General features: G+C 37.9%; 1 protein-coding gene and 1 long non-coding RNA gene across 3 annotated transcripts in view; one reads left to right on the top strand and one right to left on the bottom strand.

Moving 5' to 3' along the window:
- The window catches only part of LOC136350549 (uncharacterized), a 31092-nt gene continuing 14634 nt past the window's right edge, over positions 1–16458 (bottom strand). The window contains exon 4 of the long non-coding RNA XR_010734174.1: positions 1–132. This is a non-coding gene — a long non-coding RNA (uncharacterized lncRNA). The remainder of the gene's footprint in view (positions 133–16458) is intronic.
- The window catches only part of LOC136350548 (zwei Ig domain protein zig-8-like), a 207445-nt gene continuing 195190 nt past the window's right edge, over positions 4204–16458 (top strand). For both annotated transcript variants that reach the window (XM_066302384.1, XM_066302381.1), the window contains exon 1: positions 4204–4564. In XM_066302384.1, the coding sequence (XP_066158481.1) occupies positions 4507–4564 (58 nt within the window). In that variant the 5' untranslated portion in view covers positions 4204–4506. The remainder of the gene's footprint in view (positions 4565–16458) is intronic.

Here is a 16458-nt window from a genome sequence, read left to right as displayed (position 1 = left end):
AGAGCAAAAGAAAAAGTTTCAAAAAATTCGAACTTACCGCCATTGCTTAAGTCGGTGCGTACCGGAGCAGCTCTCGCGCGCCGCTGGGCAGTGTAGTTCATTACGTCGAATGCGTCATCTCGGCGTCGATTCCTGCCAAATCGTTTGACATTTAAAACAAATTGGTGACAAAGACAGAGCAAGTGGGACAAATGCATCTCTACTGTCAGTTGTCAGTTTTCAACAGCGTGTTAACAGTTTAATATCAGTTTTTACGAAGCGGTATTTGGGCGGTTATGGCGCCTACCAGGGGTATTGGAAAATTACTCGGGTTCAGGCAAGTTTATTAAAATGTTGAACTATTTAATTTTGCGTGGAACAAAATAGCAAACGCCTATGCAAGCCAATATCTGACGGCATTGCAGTTCAAACATTCCAGTGCTGAAGTAGAGTGGCACATGAAGTAATTCCAGGAATTTCCTTGCTATCGGAATTATTATTAGGCTAGATTTAAAAGGTCTCATTTTCCTCGTTTCTTTAAAAGTGGTTGACAATCATGTGATTATCTTGAGGCCTTCAATTAATTGGTATAGAAATTGTAGTGAATGGCTGAGCCTTACATAGCTAGAATAACTTGTGCGCAAATGGACAATAGAAGGTTTGTAATTGCGGCTGCCCCTTTCTCTGAATGTTGCCATGTAATTCTTGCCTTATGTTGTTCTTAACTCTGGATATAAATCAAAGCCTAAATTGCTACTCTTTGAATACTGTGCCCTTTAAGGCATGCCTTGTGGTGCTGGGATTGTCATTACGCATAGTGGGTACTAAAGACCTTTACTTTAAGGAAATTAAGTTTCGTAGAGTAGGTTAAAGCGTCTTTGAATGGAATGGAATAGAATAAGTTGGATGAAATACGTGAATATAGGTACGTGGAGATTTAAGAATTTACTGAACGTTTCACATTCGATGGCGATTATACAATTTGCGGCATGTAAAGTGAATAACGTATTGATTGGAACGTTATGAACGCCTCAGAGAAGAGCCCAGGAATGTGTTCAAATTAAGAATCGATGGCGCAAATGATGGGGATTGTCACCAAAAAATCTGTAGGTCTCTCAGGGCTCTGAAAACAGGTACGTCGTACGATACTGCGTGTGAGCTGCACGACGGTGCAGTATTTTCCGTTGAGGTCCTGAGGAGATTTCGATGACGGTGGTGAATGAAAAAAAGAGAATGAAGAAATGAAAAAGGAAAAGAGGATAATGCCCTATAATATTTTGGCAAATGATTGACAATGAACAAAATCCCTCAGTCCTTTCATATATAACGCGCGGTTCTTTGTAAGGAAATTTAAAAACATGAAAATAAATTTCTATTTTTTCGCTTGAAATCCACCCCACAAGAAATGAACGAGATTAAAACGTAAGTCGTTCTAAATCAGAGCGACAGTGGAGCTTTAAGAGGGATTTTAGCCTGGGAACAAGGTTATCTTTATAATTTTTTACGAGTCCCGGAAAGATTAAAACCAAATAAAGATTCGACCAAAAATGCGAATGGGAAGAGAGGAAGAGGAGGTAACTCTCCGAAAGGGAAGGTATTATAAAATTATTTAGGTCCCGATTGCATACTAAAATGATCGTCAGTTTATGTTGATGGATTTACTATTAGGGATCGTAGATAAAGGGAACGAAACTCATTTGTATTATGTCTTTTAATTTACTCCATTATCTGTTTATTATCGATAGATAGGAGAAATAATCCACCAAAAATTGCGCTATTGCATAATTTAATCTTTAATCAAAAATTGACTTCGTTATCGGGGTACAGCCTAAAAGCTTCCTTTATGTTATGCGTGTCTTTCAGCGGCAACTTCAGCTACCGAACATAAACGTGTAATAAATCTCGATATTTACAGCTTCGACGCATTGAATTGCGATAGGAGATAAAGCTTGATTTATTACGATAACATAGAGCTCTCTGTGAAAATACCGAAATATACCACTACAAATAGTTTCAGATTACATGACACTTAAGAGAATAGCGAAGTTCGTCAATAAATTGTTCGCGTTAATTTGGATCTCGTCTATTTCATTATTTATGCAACGTGCCAAAATAAACATGGAGAAAGATATGATAATACCTGAAAGAGAAATTCCTATATATTCTGATATTACATTGTATTCTAAAAATTCATAGTAATCGGCGTAAATTGTACAGAACAATGCTACGCCGAAGCGGGCTACGAGCCAGCCATTGCGCCAACGCACGGAACTCAGTCCTACGACGGGCAGTGAGACAAATTTAATGTGATTTCAAGTTTAACTTGTTGTCGTGCTCACGAACCTAAAAACTGTTATTAAAGTGCAAAACTATGTGAAACTCTCACAAGAACAACGTACACAAATTTTTGTCTGACGCAAGAAGTACAAACAGTATAGCTGGCGTATATTCATATTTTTGTGTTTCATGTTTTATCAAAGGACACAAGTTTACGTCTGTCGTCGCTTCGTTATCTGGACATAATGTTCGTGTATGCTAAAGCCTAATTTTGTCCAACCATGAAGCTCTGAGCCAGTTTGTCTCTAAAAATAAAATTTATATTGTCTAGAAATTTCATCGGTGCATTTGACACATTAAAAGTTCTCTAAAGAGCCAGTTCCGTTTTCTGTTTCGATGTGAAAAAGGACGTGAACGAAATGGTTCCGTTCTAATACATCTTGAGTAGAAATTTCAATCGCAAAACTTGCCATAAGAGATACCGATATCGCGAAAACGTCCTTTGATTCGCTTGATTTCGAAGATTCTATTGGAAACTAGGATTCCTCCTTAATTCATACATGCGCAGTTTCAAATTTTCTCCTATAAAATGGTCATAATATCGCCCATGGTTTTTAAGTATTTATTAAACATTAAAAATAGATGAATTTGGTATGAAGAGCATCATGTTTTAATGTATGACCCTGAGGAATGCTAGAGGTCTGAAATGAACTAGCGAAATCCGCAATATTCATGTAGTCTCGGTTGGAAACATAATTAAGAGTTGTTTTTCGTCTACTTAAAAATCTCAATAAATTCTTGAAAGTCTCGTATTTTTAAAACTAACAACACAACAATAACAAATTACTGCGGATTCCGGGAGGTTTTCAAATATTAAGAGAAATTTATAGGAAAAAGTTTGTGTGTTTAAACCCAAGAAGGTTCGCACGTTTTCAAAAGATTCGATGAAACTGTATGTGAGAAACTGCCTGATGAATGCGACCTAAATCAGCATTTTACATGGTGGACCCTAAATTGGTTCTACACGTGTGGGGATCATCGTAACCGTAAGAGATAGAGTATCGGTTAAATGGGAAATATTTTTGGAAAATTGTATAAGAAAACTCACGATTGCTGTAAAATTCACTTTAGGTTTTACCTTTTTCCACAGTAATGTAAATTGGAGACTTTTAAATATTTATTCTATTAGGTTCTTAATGGCTTCGCCTGCCATGATGCAAAACCAAAGATAATTACTTCTGTAGGTATCAAAGTTGATTTGCAAGTGAAATGCAAAACCCTGGACATGATACAACACTATTTCAAATTAAATAGAAACGCAACTGCAGCAGCTGCTGCATTTTGCATTTACGCTATATAGAAAATTGCAGGGTACATTAAGTAATTAGTTAATTGTTGTAAATTGTAAATACTTAACTATGTACAAAAAATCCACAATTCTTGTAATCTCCCTTGCGGAATCAATCATCATGTACATATGTGGTTTCACGAACATGCATCTAAAGTGTCTTTCATGTGGTTCATTCCACTAGGGAGGCTGTTGGCCATATGACGTAACTGCTGCCGTTGCATTTATGTTTAATTTGAAATTGAATGTGACGATGTAGGCTTTGTTTAGGGCGCTGGTGAATCAAAAAGATCTGACGGAATGTAAAAAATTAATTAATTTTCAACATTGTAAATATAATCCATTCGGACGTCGGGTTAGTCCGGGTTAGCATGGGCAGCTTTAGGATTGCAATTCTGGTAAAGCTCGTGTTATGGGATTCAACGTCCAGTGGCAAATTAGCATCTTAACATCGACTTCACCAAAGGGCAAGGATCGATAATAACAAGTCATAGGAGGGACAAGCGTTAGATGGAGCGACTCGACGCCTGGATGTGGAAAAAGAGACGGTTTTCCAGCCGTCCGATATCCCATTGCCGACGCCTCAGTTCCACGAGGAATCTCGCAGAGTGAGCTATTTCCCGTATTCACCTGCTCCAGAAACACGGAACACGCGATATCTCACGTAACCTAAAATCTGGAAAGGGTTCGCCGATATCCGAAATTTTATGCAAAAACTTCCTGGCAAAATGAAAAAGTTTTTTAGTGACGGTTTGAGTTGTTTGAAGGTTGTCGTTGTCATTGTTGAAAAGTAACTGAAGAAAAATTGCTTGTGCGAAATATTATCTTGAGTGATATAGTGATACTTTAGTGATTTAAGTGGATTATTTTAACTGCTTGGGGTTTCCAGAAAAATTTGAGAGATGTGGCGGCGACAGCAGATTCCTTTGCCTGTGGTGTATCTCCTGATCTTCTCACCAGGTAGGCATCATATGTTTTTCTCATTGGGAAAAACTTCCGTAAGTAAAAGGTCTTGACGCATGGAACACTTTTTCCCGATAACAAAGAGTGGTAACCGAAATTCGGTTTGTTTCAATGCGTGCCGGAAAAATTGAAAGAATCTCAGTTTCCTTAGGGCTGCCTTTGGTGATACCGAACGAAATCGTTGTTCAACAATGAGCATCCTAAACAACCTATTTGTCTATCCATTGCGCCATCCTCGAAACTCTCCTTTGGTCTAAACAATTAAAAATGTATGAATTTTTAGCGTTTAGCATTGCGGTTATAAGGGGACGTAACCAGGATCCTATAAAGAAAATTTCCATTCAGTGATGGACGATGAATTTCAGATTACTTGAAGCTTAGTTACGTCTGATCAGATCAACTTCAACATTTCAGTTCGCAAGGTTTAAGGGCAACAGTGCAAATTGGGTCAGAATCTGAAGGTTTCTTGAAATTAATCGGATTCGGCGAAAACGCAATTTTTATCATCGCTCAACTTTACCCGTTCTGGTTTTGATTGCCATTCCGTCCAAAACGTTGTGCGTTAAGTTGCAAAAATGCCAAATTGATTGGAACACGGTTTCCGATATTTTTGATCAAAAAAATTCTATAAACATTTTTAAAAATGATATTGTAGGATCTGTTGAAATTATTCATAAAATTTGTTAACCGCATTGATTTTGCTCTATTTCAAACATATAAATTGTAACAAGGGACGCACAATATTAATTTCGGTAAAAATTTTCTGGGTGCCATTCTATATCCCAGAGATTCAACGGAATGAAATAGTCGATGTGGAACTAGATAAATAACAAATTACTTCATGTTTGTTTTAACGAGTTCGAGTTTTAATAAGAAAATGCGACATAATAGTGCTGTGCCAAAGATAAAAATGATTGAATCCCCCAATAACGGAAACTATATAGAGGAATATTCGTCCAAACTTTTGCTGAAATACGACGAACTCTCCCTTGCAAGAACCCTTAAATCGTTTATTGATTTGGCATTTGTCTAAACTAATTCTTTTCTTCCTCTCCTTCCACTCGCCCAGTTTAATGGCCATGTGTGTTACGTTACATGTGAAATGCCTACATATTTTCCAATCAATGCGCTATCTCCGTAGCTGCGAAGAAAATCTTAATAGTCTGTGTGAAGCATTACATAGATTCGATGAAAAATCAATAGTTTATGTTGTGTCATTTTCAACAAGATCGTAGAGTGGCTCCCTGGATCGCCGGACCTTAGGTCAGCGGACTAATAAAGAATACCGATCTGCTGACCGAGATCAATGGACGGATGTTTCAAAATGTCTCTATTGACTTTCGAGATCGTTCAAAAAGTTGGCAGTCTGTGGATGGGCAGGGAGCACCAAACATGTGGAAAGTTTGCTTGTGAAGGATCAACGCCAATCATAAGTTGACGCCATTTAGGTGTTGCTAAAACGTTTTTAATCAGTACGTTTTAATCAGTATTTAAACCAATTTACCGAGTTTCACGTCGAATATTCTAGTCTTAACGAGTTCATTACTTTGCCAAATCTATTCTACCTCCAATTTTCGATAATTGAGTTTAGGAATCTCTCACTTTCGCATGCAAATCGAGAAGTCTCGATTTATATTTTTGACCTGAGTGTTATTTTATAGGACGCACTTCATAATCCGGAAGTTTCTGTTCGTAAATTGAGGTGCACGGAAGTAACGGCACGGAAAATTGACTGTTTCAAACCCTTGAACGGTTCCAGAATGAAAACGAGCTAACTTAGTACAGATTCTTCCACTCTACGTCTGTTTTTGGTAATTTAAACTACTATTGTCCATTGGCAGCGCCTTGAAGCAATTTAAACTATTGATTTTATAGAAAGAATTTCACGGGGCGAGAACCCTGAGTCAGCTTGATTTTTTAAAACCTAATTTTATCGCCGCCTCAAATAAAAAGATCCTTTATAATACAATTCACTCGAGGCTAACCGTTCTCGATGCCTAATTGGAAATTTGGAGAAAGTCACACGTTTGTTCTGGACAGGCCACTAAAACCTCGCATATTTTTAAATGATTTTCTTTCATGATTTCGGGGAGGATGAACGCCAATTTTCCCTTACCGACGATTTTCTCTTAGTTCTCGTAATGACTATGTTCCAGATGAAAATTGACTCGAAACTTTGGAAGTTATATATCGAGAATTTAATTTAAAGTAAAGCTTGTTACTTTGACTGCAAGGGAAGTCGATAACACCTGCTCTTCCAAATTAAAAACTCATTTTCCTCCATTCTTTTACTCATTTGTTTGCCGATTCCTTGAAAGTGGAATTTCGTAAATATTTCCTTGTTCTGGAAGCAGGGAAAATTAAAATCCCGAATTGATATTTCTCAGAGGTGTAATGTGTAAAATAAATGGCCTGGCGAGCGTACCGCTCGGTTGGGCAAATGTAAAGCATTCTCACACGCAGATCAATGCTATTCGGATAAAAAACGTTGCGTTACTTGCAAAACTACCTATTAAGTATAAAATTTTACTACGTTAATCCTGGCATTTTGCCGACTTTACTAAACATCAATTCGGAGATCTTACGAACATATATTTTCCTTGGACTTGATTGAGGCAATTAGGTTACCACGAGGTTGTACTTTTCTTCCTAGTTTCTCCTTTCTTGTCATCGTTTACCTTTACCGAAGATGTTTTGCGATTTCCGTTATGAAATTGGTTCTCCCGAGGGGCGAATGCCGGACACGAAGAAGTACATTTACCATGATCAGAAGTCGTAGGTGTTTTTTCCACTTTGTTGGCTGTTCAGACTTCAACAAATTTAGTTTGTCGATTGACAACAGAGTTCAGTTCAAAACAAAGTCGATTTAACACGTTTTAGACGGTTTGATTAATTTCTCGCGTTTCGCTTTCCTCCTTATGTTCTGCTCCCCTTCTGTGACCCTTTGAGGTACGTTCTCGAAGCGTTCTCACTCGGAATGCACACCAGGCCGAAACCTTGAAAAACGTCGATGTTAATTTTGCAATCGCATGGTGTACGAATTTCATTCGGAAAGCTGTGCATCGATAAATATCGTCAAAAAAAAAAAAGCGTTTTCCTTGCCGCACCTTTAGCGATTTTCTCACGCAACATATGGAACTTCAAATACTAAATCTCTGATAATAACGTATCTGAATGTGTTTCCCGCATTCAAATTACTTTTTTCTTTTCTGAGGTATTGCAAATGTGAGCTACAAATTTTCATTATGCGTTTCAAAGTTCCAACGGTTTATTTTTGCAGGAAAAAAAAACTCCAACTGAACGAATCTCCGGAAGAAAGAAATGGGAAACTTGATTTATATCGCTAAAGCGCGCCAAGCAATATCTTAAAATATGAATTAGTTATAACTTTTTACTTCGAAGCGAAACTTTCAGCCAGAAGCAAATGCCTATTTTATGTCTCATAAGCATTTAAAGCTGTTTCACACAACGCTCTAATGTATCAGTTTTGACACTCCCTGTCGGTATCGATCCATTTGATTTTCTATGTAGTTCAAAAATTATTGACATACTTAAGTTTCCAAAGTGACAATGAAACAAAAACCTTTTGTATTTTCTCCATTAAGTATTTTTCAATAATAGTATCCGGTGTGTCATCTTCAAATTCCCTTTGCAAATGTTCGGTTCGTTAGTTTACGCCATTGGAATGACGCGGAAAGTAGGTAATTGGAAATGAAAATAATAGAAAACACAGAGAATGCTGCCACTATAGATAGACACGTTAATAAAAGAGAGCTTCAATGCTTTGTGCGAAATTGTAATCTGTAAGAAGTACGGAAAATAAATGGATTATCAACATTACGTCCTGCTGGTCCTTCAGAAGGTAATATATGAAGATAACCATCCAGCCGAACCAACCTAATATGTGATAACAACCAACCCTGTTCATAATGGTCGCATTCGGAAACGGTAGTGAGTAGCCCTGCAATTAAAGAGCAGAAGCATCGGAATGGCTGAAACGAGACGGAGAGCAAAGTAATTTAACTGCAAGACCATAGCAAGACAAAAAATCATCCACGTGCCCTGATACTGGCTCTAATCATCATTAGGACGTCAGAACGGTCAAATTTCGAGTGAGGCCTCGGCGTCAGGCAATGGGGCTAGAGTAGATCGGCGCAGGTGGTGCTGCGCAGTACCGTTGAGTTACGGATTGGCTGCACCTCGGTGGGCGTTACAGGTGCCTCCGCCAGGTGACGAACATGGCCATTACAACTATGTACGGTACATTGAAATAACAAAGTAAATCTGGTACCACTGGAAAGACGACGTTAGGCATCTCGGCTACATGTGTTTCGGCTTCATCGGGCACGTGTGCGTTGTAAAGAAGCTACATATGCTCAATACTAAGCATGTTACAAGATATTCGCACAGGCAGGTGGTGTCTAAGAAGGATGGTAGGAAAAAAGAGGGGATCATAGATATCTTAAATTGTTCTCCTCGAACTGCATACATTCCGCGTTTAAATAACTTCGAAACTCCAATAATTCGCGAGACTCCGCCAACCTCGACTGACCGGAACTATTTATTGCATTAAGTTTTCTGGATTCGTTAACATCGTGGACAGGGCACGGACCACCGAAAGCTCCGTCGTAAGTAGCGATCTCCGGTCGTCTCAAAAATACAAACTGATTTCCAAAGCGTAATTTATAAACCAGATCTATCATTTAAAATGAACAAAACTACTTTTTTTTTTGGAAAATATTTGAATTCTTTTAAACTCAATTTATCATTCGAGTTTTATTTTATAATTTCGCCTCTGAGCATAGGCAGAGAGAACGTCATTTTAAAGCACAATATCAATCACTCCGCTGCGAATGTCAGCATTCATTATAACCGAAAGAAAATGTATATTTCTTAAAATCTCGTGGGCTATAGATGAAGCTGCTTTGTTAAGGTGCTGCTTTTTTTCCTGCTCCTTGTATTGGATTTTAGTGTAAAAAGAATCCCGGAGTGTGTGAGGTAACAATAAAGCCTCAAGCCCACGAAGTGCAGAAAACGAATTGAGCTCTAAAGTGACAAGCCAATGGGGCTTAATATGGCCACCTCAGGGCTTTAGGTGATTTATTTTTTTAAAAGTTTTTCGAAATTAAACGGGAGTGTTTTTTACGTCAGGAACAGTGTTGGAGTTTGTGTGTATTTTTACCGCGAATGGCTATTTCAGTCCAGGTCATTGGAACGAGTAATCCATCATCTATGTCTAATGAACTTGTACAAGTTAAAAATCACAGAAAGCTGCCGAACGTAGTTTGTAGCGGGCTTTTATGCGTTTCGCACGGAGCGTTGATCAAGAGGAGCAAATTTTGAAAATAAACCAAAACGAAATATGACAATTCCTAATTAAAAACGTTCGTATACTTGACGAAACACGAACGAGAGGTGCTTTTCGTGCTCTTTTAGGAGGGGCACGACCTTCCTGCTTTAGCGTTACCTAAGTAAACCCATAAAAATTGTGATATCAAAATATATCCGATCGAAACCTGAGAAGCTTTTTAAGGTTTAAAAGGTTGCCAAAATGGCAAACGTGGGATATTTACTGCAAGAGTACATTTCAGGGCGACAGGAAATCGGGTGGGTATAATTCGTGTGATGCCTGGTATGCGTTTGAGTAAGCTCAGGTATAAATATTTTGAAAGCATTGAAATGTCTTTTAGAATGCAGAACTAGAATTGAAACGTTTAAAAACGAACTTGGCAATAAACGGGAAACGTACGTTTTTATTTTTACGTTGTGTACCATACACCGAATTGGGATCAAATTGATTGTTATAATTGCCCTCCGCATTCGGCTTGTAATCGCGATTTTCGGTAATCAACAAACACATTTTTTCAACAAATTAACGGCTACCATGGTACATAGTTTGTCCGTTGACCTCTTCACACTGAAGGTCACGCTGAGGATGACGACTCTTTCCGACATATGAGAGATTCTAGAAAGTCCATCGATCTTCGCTGCATTTTGACTGTTGCTTAACGCGAGGCCGTACATCAGCCCTTAGACACACTCTTTTTTAAAGCGGGGAATTGAATAATTTTTTTTTGTTTGATTTAAATGAATTAATTGAACCGTTAACCAAGGCTTATTGAAAAGCTCAAAACCAATTTAACTCTTTAAATACAAGGCTATGCGCGGTGCTAAATATTGTAATGGATAGAACGCTAAACCATGGTAGGTATTGTTGAACCGAAAAATATTATTAACAAAGCTTGGGCTAAACAGTAATGAAATTTTAATGAAAAAGTATGAAACATCATTATGAGAATTCTAACAGAGCTTGAAACATAATTTCCAAATTAAATGGACTGGAATAAACGTAATGCAATTTAATATTATTGAAAAGTAGGACAAAAGATAATCGTATCGATAGCATAATTCTTTATATAAATTCACCGCGATCTAATTTTTCTGCAATTCACTTTAGACCTGCAGAGCTTGGAATGATCGTCATAAAGTTAAAATGACAGACGAAAATTAAATAAAGAAAACGAGAAATAATTAATAAATTTCTTCAAAAAAACGTGGTTCGTGCCATCCAGCGTTTTTCTTTCCTATTTAACATTGTGGAGATGCCGCGCTCCTCAGCTTTTATTGATCCGTATATTTTCAAGAAAACAAAAGTAATTTAATTAATTAAGCCTTAAATACAACTGAAACGGGAACGACGAAATTTTAAGTGAAATTCTAAACCAAATACCTCGTAAACCCCCGATTTGATTTCCGTGCCCTTTAAAAACTTGGAGTGGGTAGGGATTTCATCTCATGGTGGGCTACGGATCGCTGCTATTGAAAATTTACCCTTAATACGGGGTATCAAGGAAGACCTTTAAAATTTTAAAAAGCTAGAGAAATTGTTTTCTTTATATTTGATCGGTGGATGCGATGAGTGGCACAAATATCTTTAGGGTTGTTTCAGTTCCTTTCGAAATCTAAAATAGCGACGCAGCCGCTTCTGCGCAAAAGATAACAATTCCAAATTTAAAATTCCGGCTGAAGTTAGGAGAATGAAATGCCGGACATGACTCCCTTTGAAATGCCCATGTCTCTACATCTATCCACTCTTTTTAAGCAAATCTCGAAGTTGAAATTTAATAAACAGGTACTGTAATAGTGACTCTCCTTTGACTTCTTTTCATTCCCATCCTTTGCTCCTGCCAGAGCGTGTACTATTTTCTTTATAGATCTCATTAAACCGTACCTTTCAGCTTGTGTCAAGCGGAAATTATCATTTCCATGTTCTTGTTAACGAGCATTATTAGGGTCATTTATTAAAATTAATTTTATTATTTGTCAATTACCTTCCGCCGAATTACATAATTATAGTAGCATAAATATCAGCACAATGTAATGATAATTCGTTTTACGTAGCATACGAGCAGATTTATTGGTAAATCCTGCGTTTGATGTAAATTTCAGATATGCTTGAATCGTTATCACCGTTAATTGAAGATCTCCGCTCATTAGCAATAATCCCTGCTGATTTGAATTTTCTGAACGTAAAAAAGGTCGAATAGACACGGGAAGAAAGAATCTGAGACTGACCGATTTTTTACCGGTGTAACCTGAAGTTGTCCCTTTCGTAATTCATTAGCAGGAAGGGTAATTCCAGATTCGCAGGCGAAAAAACTTGAACAAAAGGTAAATAATCCAAAGAGGGCTCCCTAGTCAGTGATAAGCAAGCTTTTAATAGGAGCAGAGCAAGTGAACCTGAGTTCTTTCAGAAGGATTAATATGATATAATAAGGCTTCATTTGCTATTCTAAAGGTGCAATAAATCATGTGCGGGCGAAACTTCTTTATGGGGAACGCTTTCAATATATTTTCGGACATCGTCTATAGGCGGATGTTGATGGTATTATAACATTCTTCAACATACTTCTTTAGCGAATCGCTGTGAGTTCCCTTAACGCCCGTGGCAAATCATTAAATTAGTTTCGTTTACAATCTACTTAGGAAGAGTTAGAACGCGATCCTTTCAGTTTTAGCATCAAAACGCAAGAAGGAAGCAATAACAAATCAAGGTGTAAATATTTACGCTCAGAAGGTCATTATAATGCAGACGATGAAATGGCTGTCAATGAGTAAGTGAAGAACGGTACTGGAGAGATTTTTTGGGAGATTTATACCGAATTTATGGGGTACTTAGAGGAAGGTAAAGCTAAGTATAATTTAAGTCGCCATTAAATCGGTGTTCCCTTCTCAGTCGTTTATTTTGACGATCACTTTTCGTTTTATTGAGATGATGTTTAAGCCGAAATCTTTTCTTAAAAGGTTTATTTTAGATCCCATTTTTTTGCTATATAAAAGCCAGACCTGATAACTAATTTTAGGGGGGCCAACGCCTAAAAGATAAAGCTGATTCGATAATGATCGATGTTATTTCGGCAGTTTTTAAAAGAGTTTTTTATCACCTACTTGAGCTAACGCGAGATTTGTGCGAAGCCTACGAGAAAGTCATGATATTTTAAGGGCAGATTCCAATCGTGCCTTCTGCAAAACTGCAAACTAAATGATTCACCCTCGCCTCTCGACACCTTTCTACTGAAAATTGTTATCTTCGGAATACATATAATCTGGAGATGCTAAAAACAATATGCCTGGTGGTTTGAGGCGCTCCTTTCATGCATTGGGAAAAATTTGAGTTAAAACGAGCAACAAAATGTACCATTATAACTCGGTGGAGAACCAGGGCAATTCGAGTGGTTTAATTAGGGATTTTCACTGCACAAAATTTAACCACCAAGCATGCTGTTACCATATTTCCTCATGGGAGGTTCGAGCATGAATGTAAAAAAATCCTGTTTTCCTGTTGCGAAACACTTTTAGTGCGCCCAGCATGCACGTTTAAGGAGTGTGTGAATAAATCTTCCGTTTCACCCTTGTAACGTTAGCTACGCATAGATAAATTAAACAGGCACGTAAAGTAAAGTAAAACGGGAAATGTTGGCAACGTGTAATTTTCCAGTCTTTTACATGTAAATCGAAGATAAATAAAGGTAGCTCAAGGTATAGAAAATACCGGAAAAAGAAATTAACTGCACTCGCAGCGTTTTAAAATAACTAGCGGTAACATATTTACGGAAACTAAACCCTACAGTTGATGGTTCTTGACCCTTTTTTAAAGTCCTTACTTAATTAACGGCACAGCGCGGCGTAAGCGTAAAACGAGGAGGTTCCCACCCCTTTTATAACCCGGACTGAAGCTTATTCAGTGTTATATTGTGCACTTACATTTAGAAACGCTTAAAACGAAATTAATTTGAATTTTATTGCGCAAAAGTGTTATTTTCGGTATGGACGGTGGAGCGTTACCCCCCCCTCCCCTCCCCCTCCCCCTCCCCCCTCACCAACGTGATGGTGCCATCCACCAAACATCGTTTCAGCAAAATTTTGACCGTTGCGTTTTGGGGTGTCGGCCATTATCACGTTTTCTGATCGAAATGCTCAATAATGTCGCTGAATTTTAATTACACATGTGGATTACCTAGTCTTGGAAGCTCAACCGCAATTATGTGATTATTTCGGTCAGTAAACTTGGATCGTTTATCATCAGACCATAATAAACACGCTTTACTAGAGCTCTGTAATAACGATAACTAATTTAACATAATTGATATCGAAATTGATATTCCTCTACAAACTACTGTATTTCGTGAGCTTGTTATCCAGCCTATTTCAACATCATTGTGTGTGTAATATTTTCTGCTTCCTAGTCCAAACCTTTTTTTAAGGGAGAAAGGAAAATGACAAATGAACTCAATAGCCAACACACATTCCCCTCTATCTCCATTTTTCATTTTTCTATGAAGACAGGCATCTAATGTTAACTTGAAAATACCTGCTTTATTTCTTATTCACCATGAGAATGTGCGGGTAAGACGGGATAATGGAGGTTGGTCACAAGGGGGATTATTGAAAGAATTGTTGAGGGCTACCGATTAAAATTCGCTTTGAAGACTCGAAGGCTGTTTGCCGGCAAACTTAGGAATACGGCCAGGTCCCGGTTTGCAAGACATCATAAAGACAAGATGTTTTGGGCGAATTAAAAAATATTCCCTTTTTATGGTCTAGAAGAAACAGTATAAACACAAATAAAGTGGCCTCTCTCGCCTCGACTCAAGCAGAAGAATTTTACTTCCCTATTTTGTCACATTTACATTTTATTTCTCATAAATTCAAATTGAAAACAATCTCCCAACGAATTTTGTCACCCGTTATTAGCTCTGATTTATTATACTTTTCGCTTAATTGGAAGATTTATTTCAAATTGCACAAAAACCTGCAGAGGGGCAATTTTAATCTCCATTGTAATAAAAATAATATATTTCGAAAAGTGTCCCATTAACCTGATTGCATGGAGAGCGTTTTGCATTGTGGGAGCCAACAGCTGATAAAAAACCGAAAAGTTCAAATTACTCACTTATTTACAGTTCGGTTACGCTGGCAGGAAAAATGCTAAAAGCGATCATCCACATTGGCATCAGACTGGCGTCAGAAATCTGCATCGAACCAGGACTTATATCTAGCAAACGCCATAAATCGACCGCTTGATTAATAAGAATAAATTATTTTGGTTATTTATCGGGTTACAAAGTAATGATTAATCATCTCGCTGAAAAGCAGAAGCTCTATTGCTCGGAAAACACTTATTAATTATTTTCCTAATGGAAAGTCTGATTGAATCAAAGGGCTCAGGGTTTCATACTTAGCCTTAATTAGCAAACCGGAATATCTTCACACTTTTACCCTATCGTGTGGCAACCTTGTGAACTTCAAATTTCCTCTTTAAAACGTACTTTAAAGGGATAATAAATTAGATAGGTATGTTCCGGGCAAACAACCCTATTAAATTTGCCTCACAATTTTAAAGGGTACAGTATTGATATTACGCTAACAAAAGATAGTGCCTCTACATGAGAATACTATACGCTATACAAAGAACTAGGAAATTCATAGCTTCTTGCTCCGAAGAAAGGCCAAACGTTTAGACGACAAAGAAATTGGACATAATACTCTATGAGAATTCCAGGATAAATAGTTTCGTACTTAGCAGAATACCCGAAAAAACTTAATACTTGGGTAGTTTTGGGGTTAAAATTTACATGATGGCCCCGAATGTGGTTGTCCCGAAGGAGAGCCCGCGTCAGGCTGCCAGGGGCATGGCATGCACCTATGACGATGTAAATGCGAGAATTGCCGTGAAAAAACATGCCGAAATGCTTCGAGGCTTGAACTGAATAGAAAAGACAGAAAAACCACGGAAATGACACGGTCACGTAGTGCCACATGGACGTCAACTTCCTCCACCTGCCAGAGATATCTGGAGAGGCAGAAGTTAATTGTACACGAGGTTTTGGAGTGTTTGAGAATGAAAAATATAGATCATCAGATGAGCAAAACCTCGGAGGACCTTGACGGAATCTCTTTTGATTTTATTTCGATAGAGGGTCATGAAAATAAACTGCTGGGTTGGGGTAGCCATTAGTGAGGAGGCAATTTGCTGTGGAATAGAATTCAGAGGCCCAGAGTAGATTATTTTGCGTTTTAAGATAGAAACACTGCTTGGAATGTCAATTGGCTTTGGCCGCGAATTGAGCCGCGTTCAGAAGGAACAGAAACTTGTTGGAAATATTTGGAGTGGGTTCGTGAGAACAAGCAAAATATTTCAGTGGGGAAAAAGGGGGTCGTTAGGAACATCATGTAGTTGTAGCTATCTCGCATGCTAGTAAATGACCTGGGTAGCTAGCAACTTCGCGTACAACTAATTCGACCTGGGATTTGCCGTATATTTCCTGGTTAACTTGTCAAAATCTCCATTTTCGTCCTTCGGGTGGAGTTTAAAGTACAGGAGTTTTAAC

Source organism: Euwallacea fornicatus, chromosome 3 (assembly GCF_040115645.1).
Source record: "Euwallacea fornicatus isolate EFF26 chromosome 3, ASM4011564v1, whole genome shotgun sequence".
NCBI classification, from domain to species: Eukaryota; Metazoa; Arthropoda; class Insecta; order Coleoptera; family Curculionidae; genus Euwallacea; species Euwallacea fornicatus.
The sequence above is the reverse complement of the archived record's forward strand: the minus strand, read 5'-3'. Positions and strand labels throughout refer to the sequence as shown.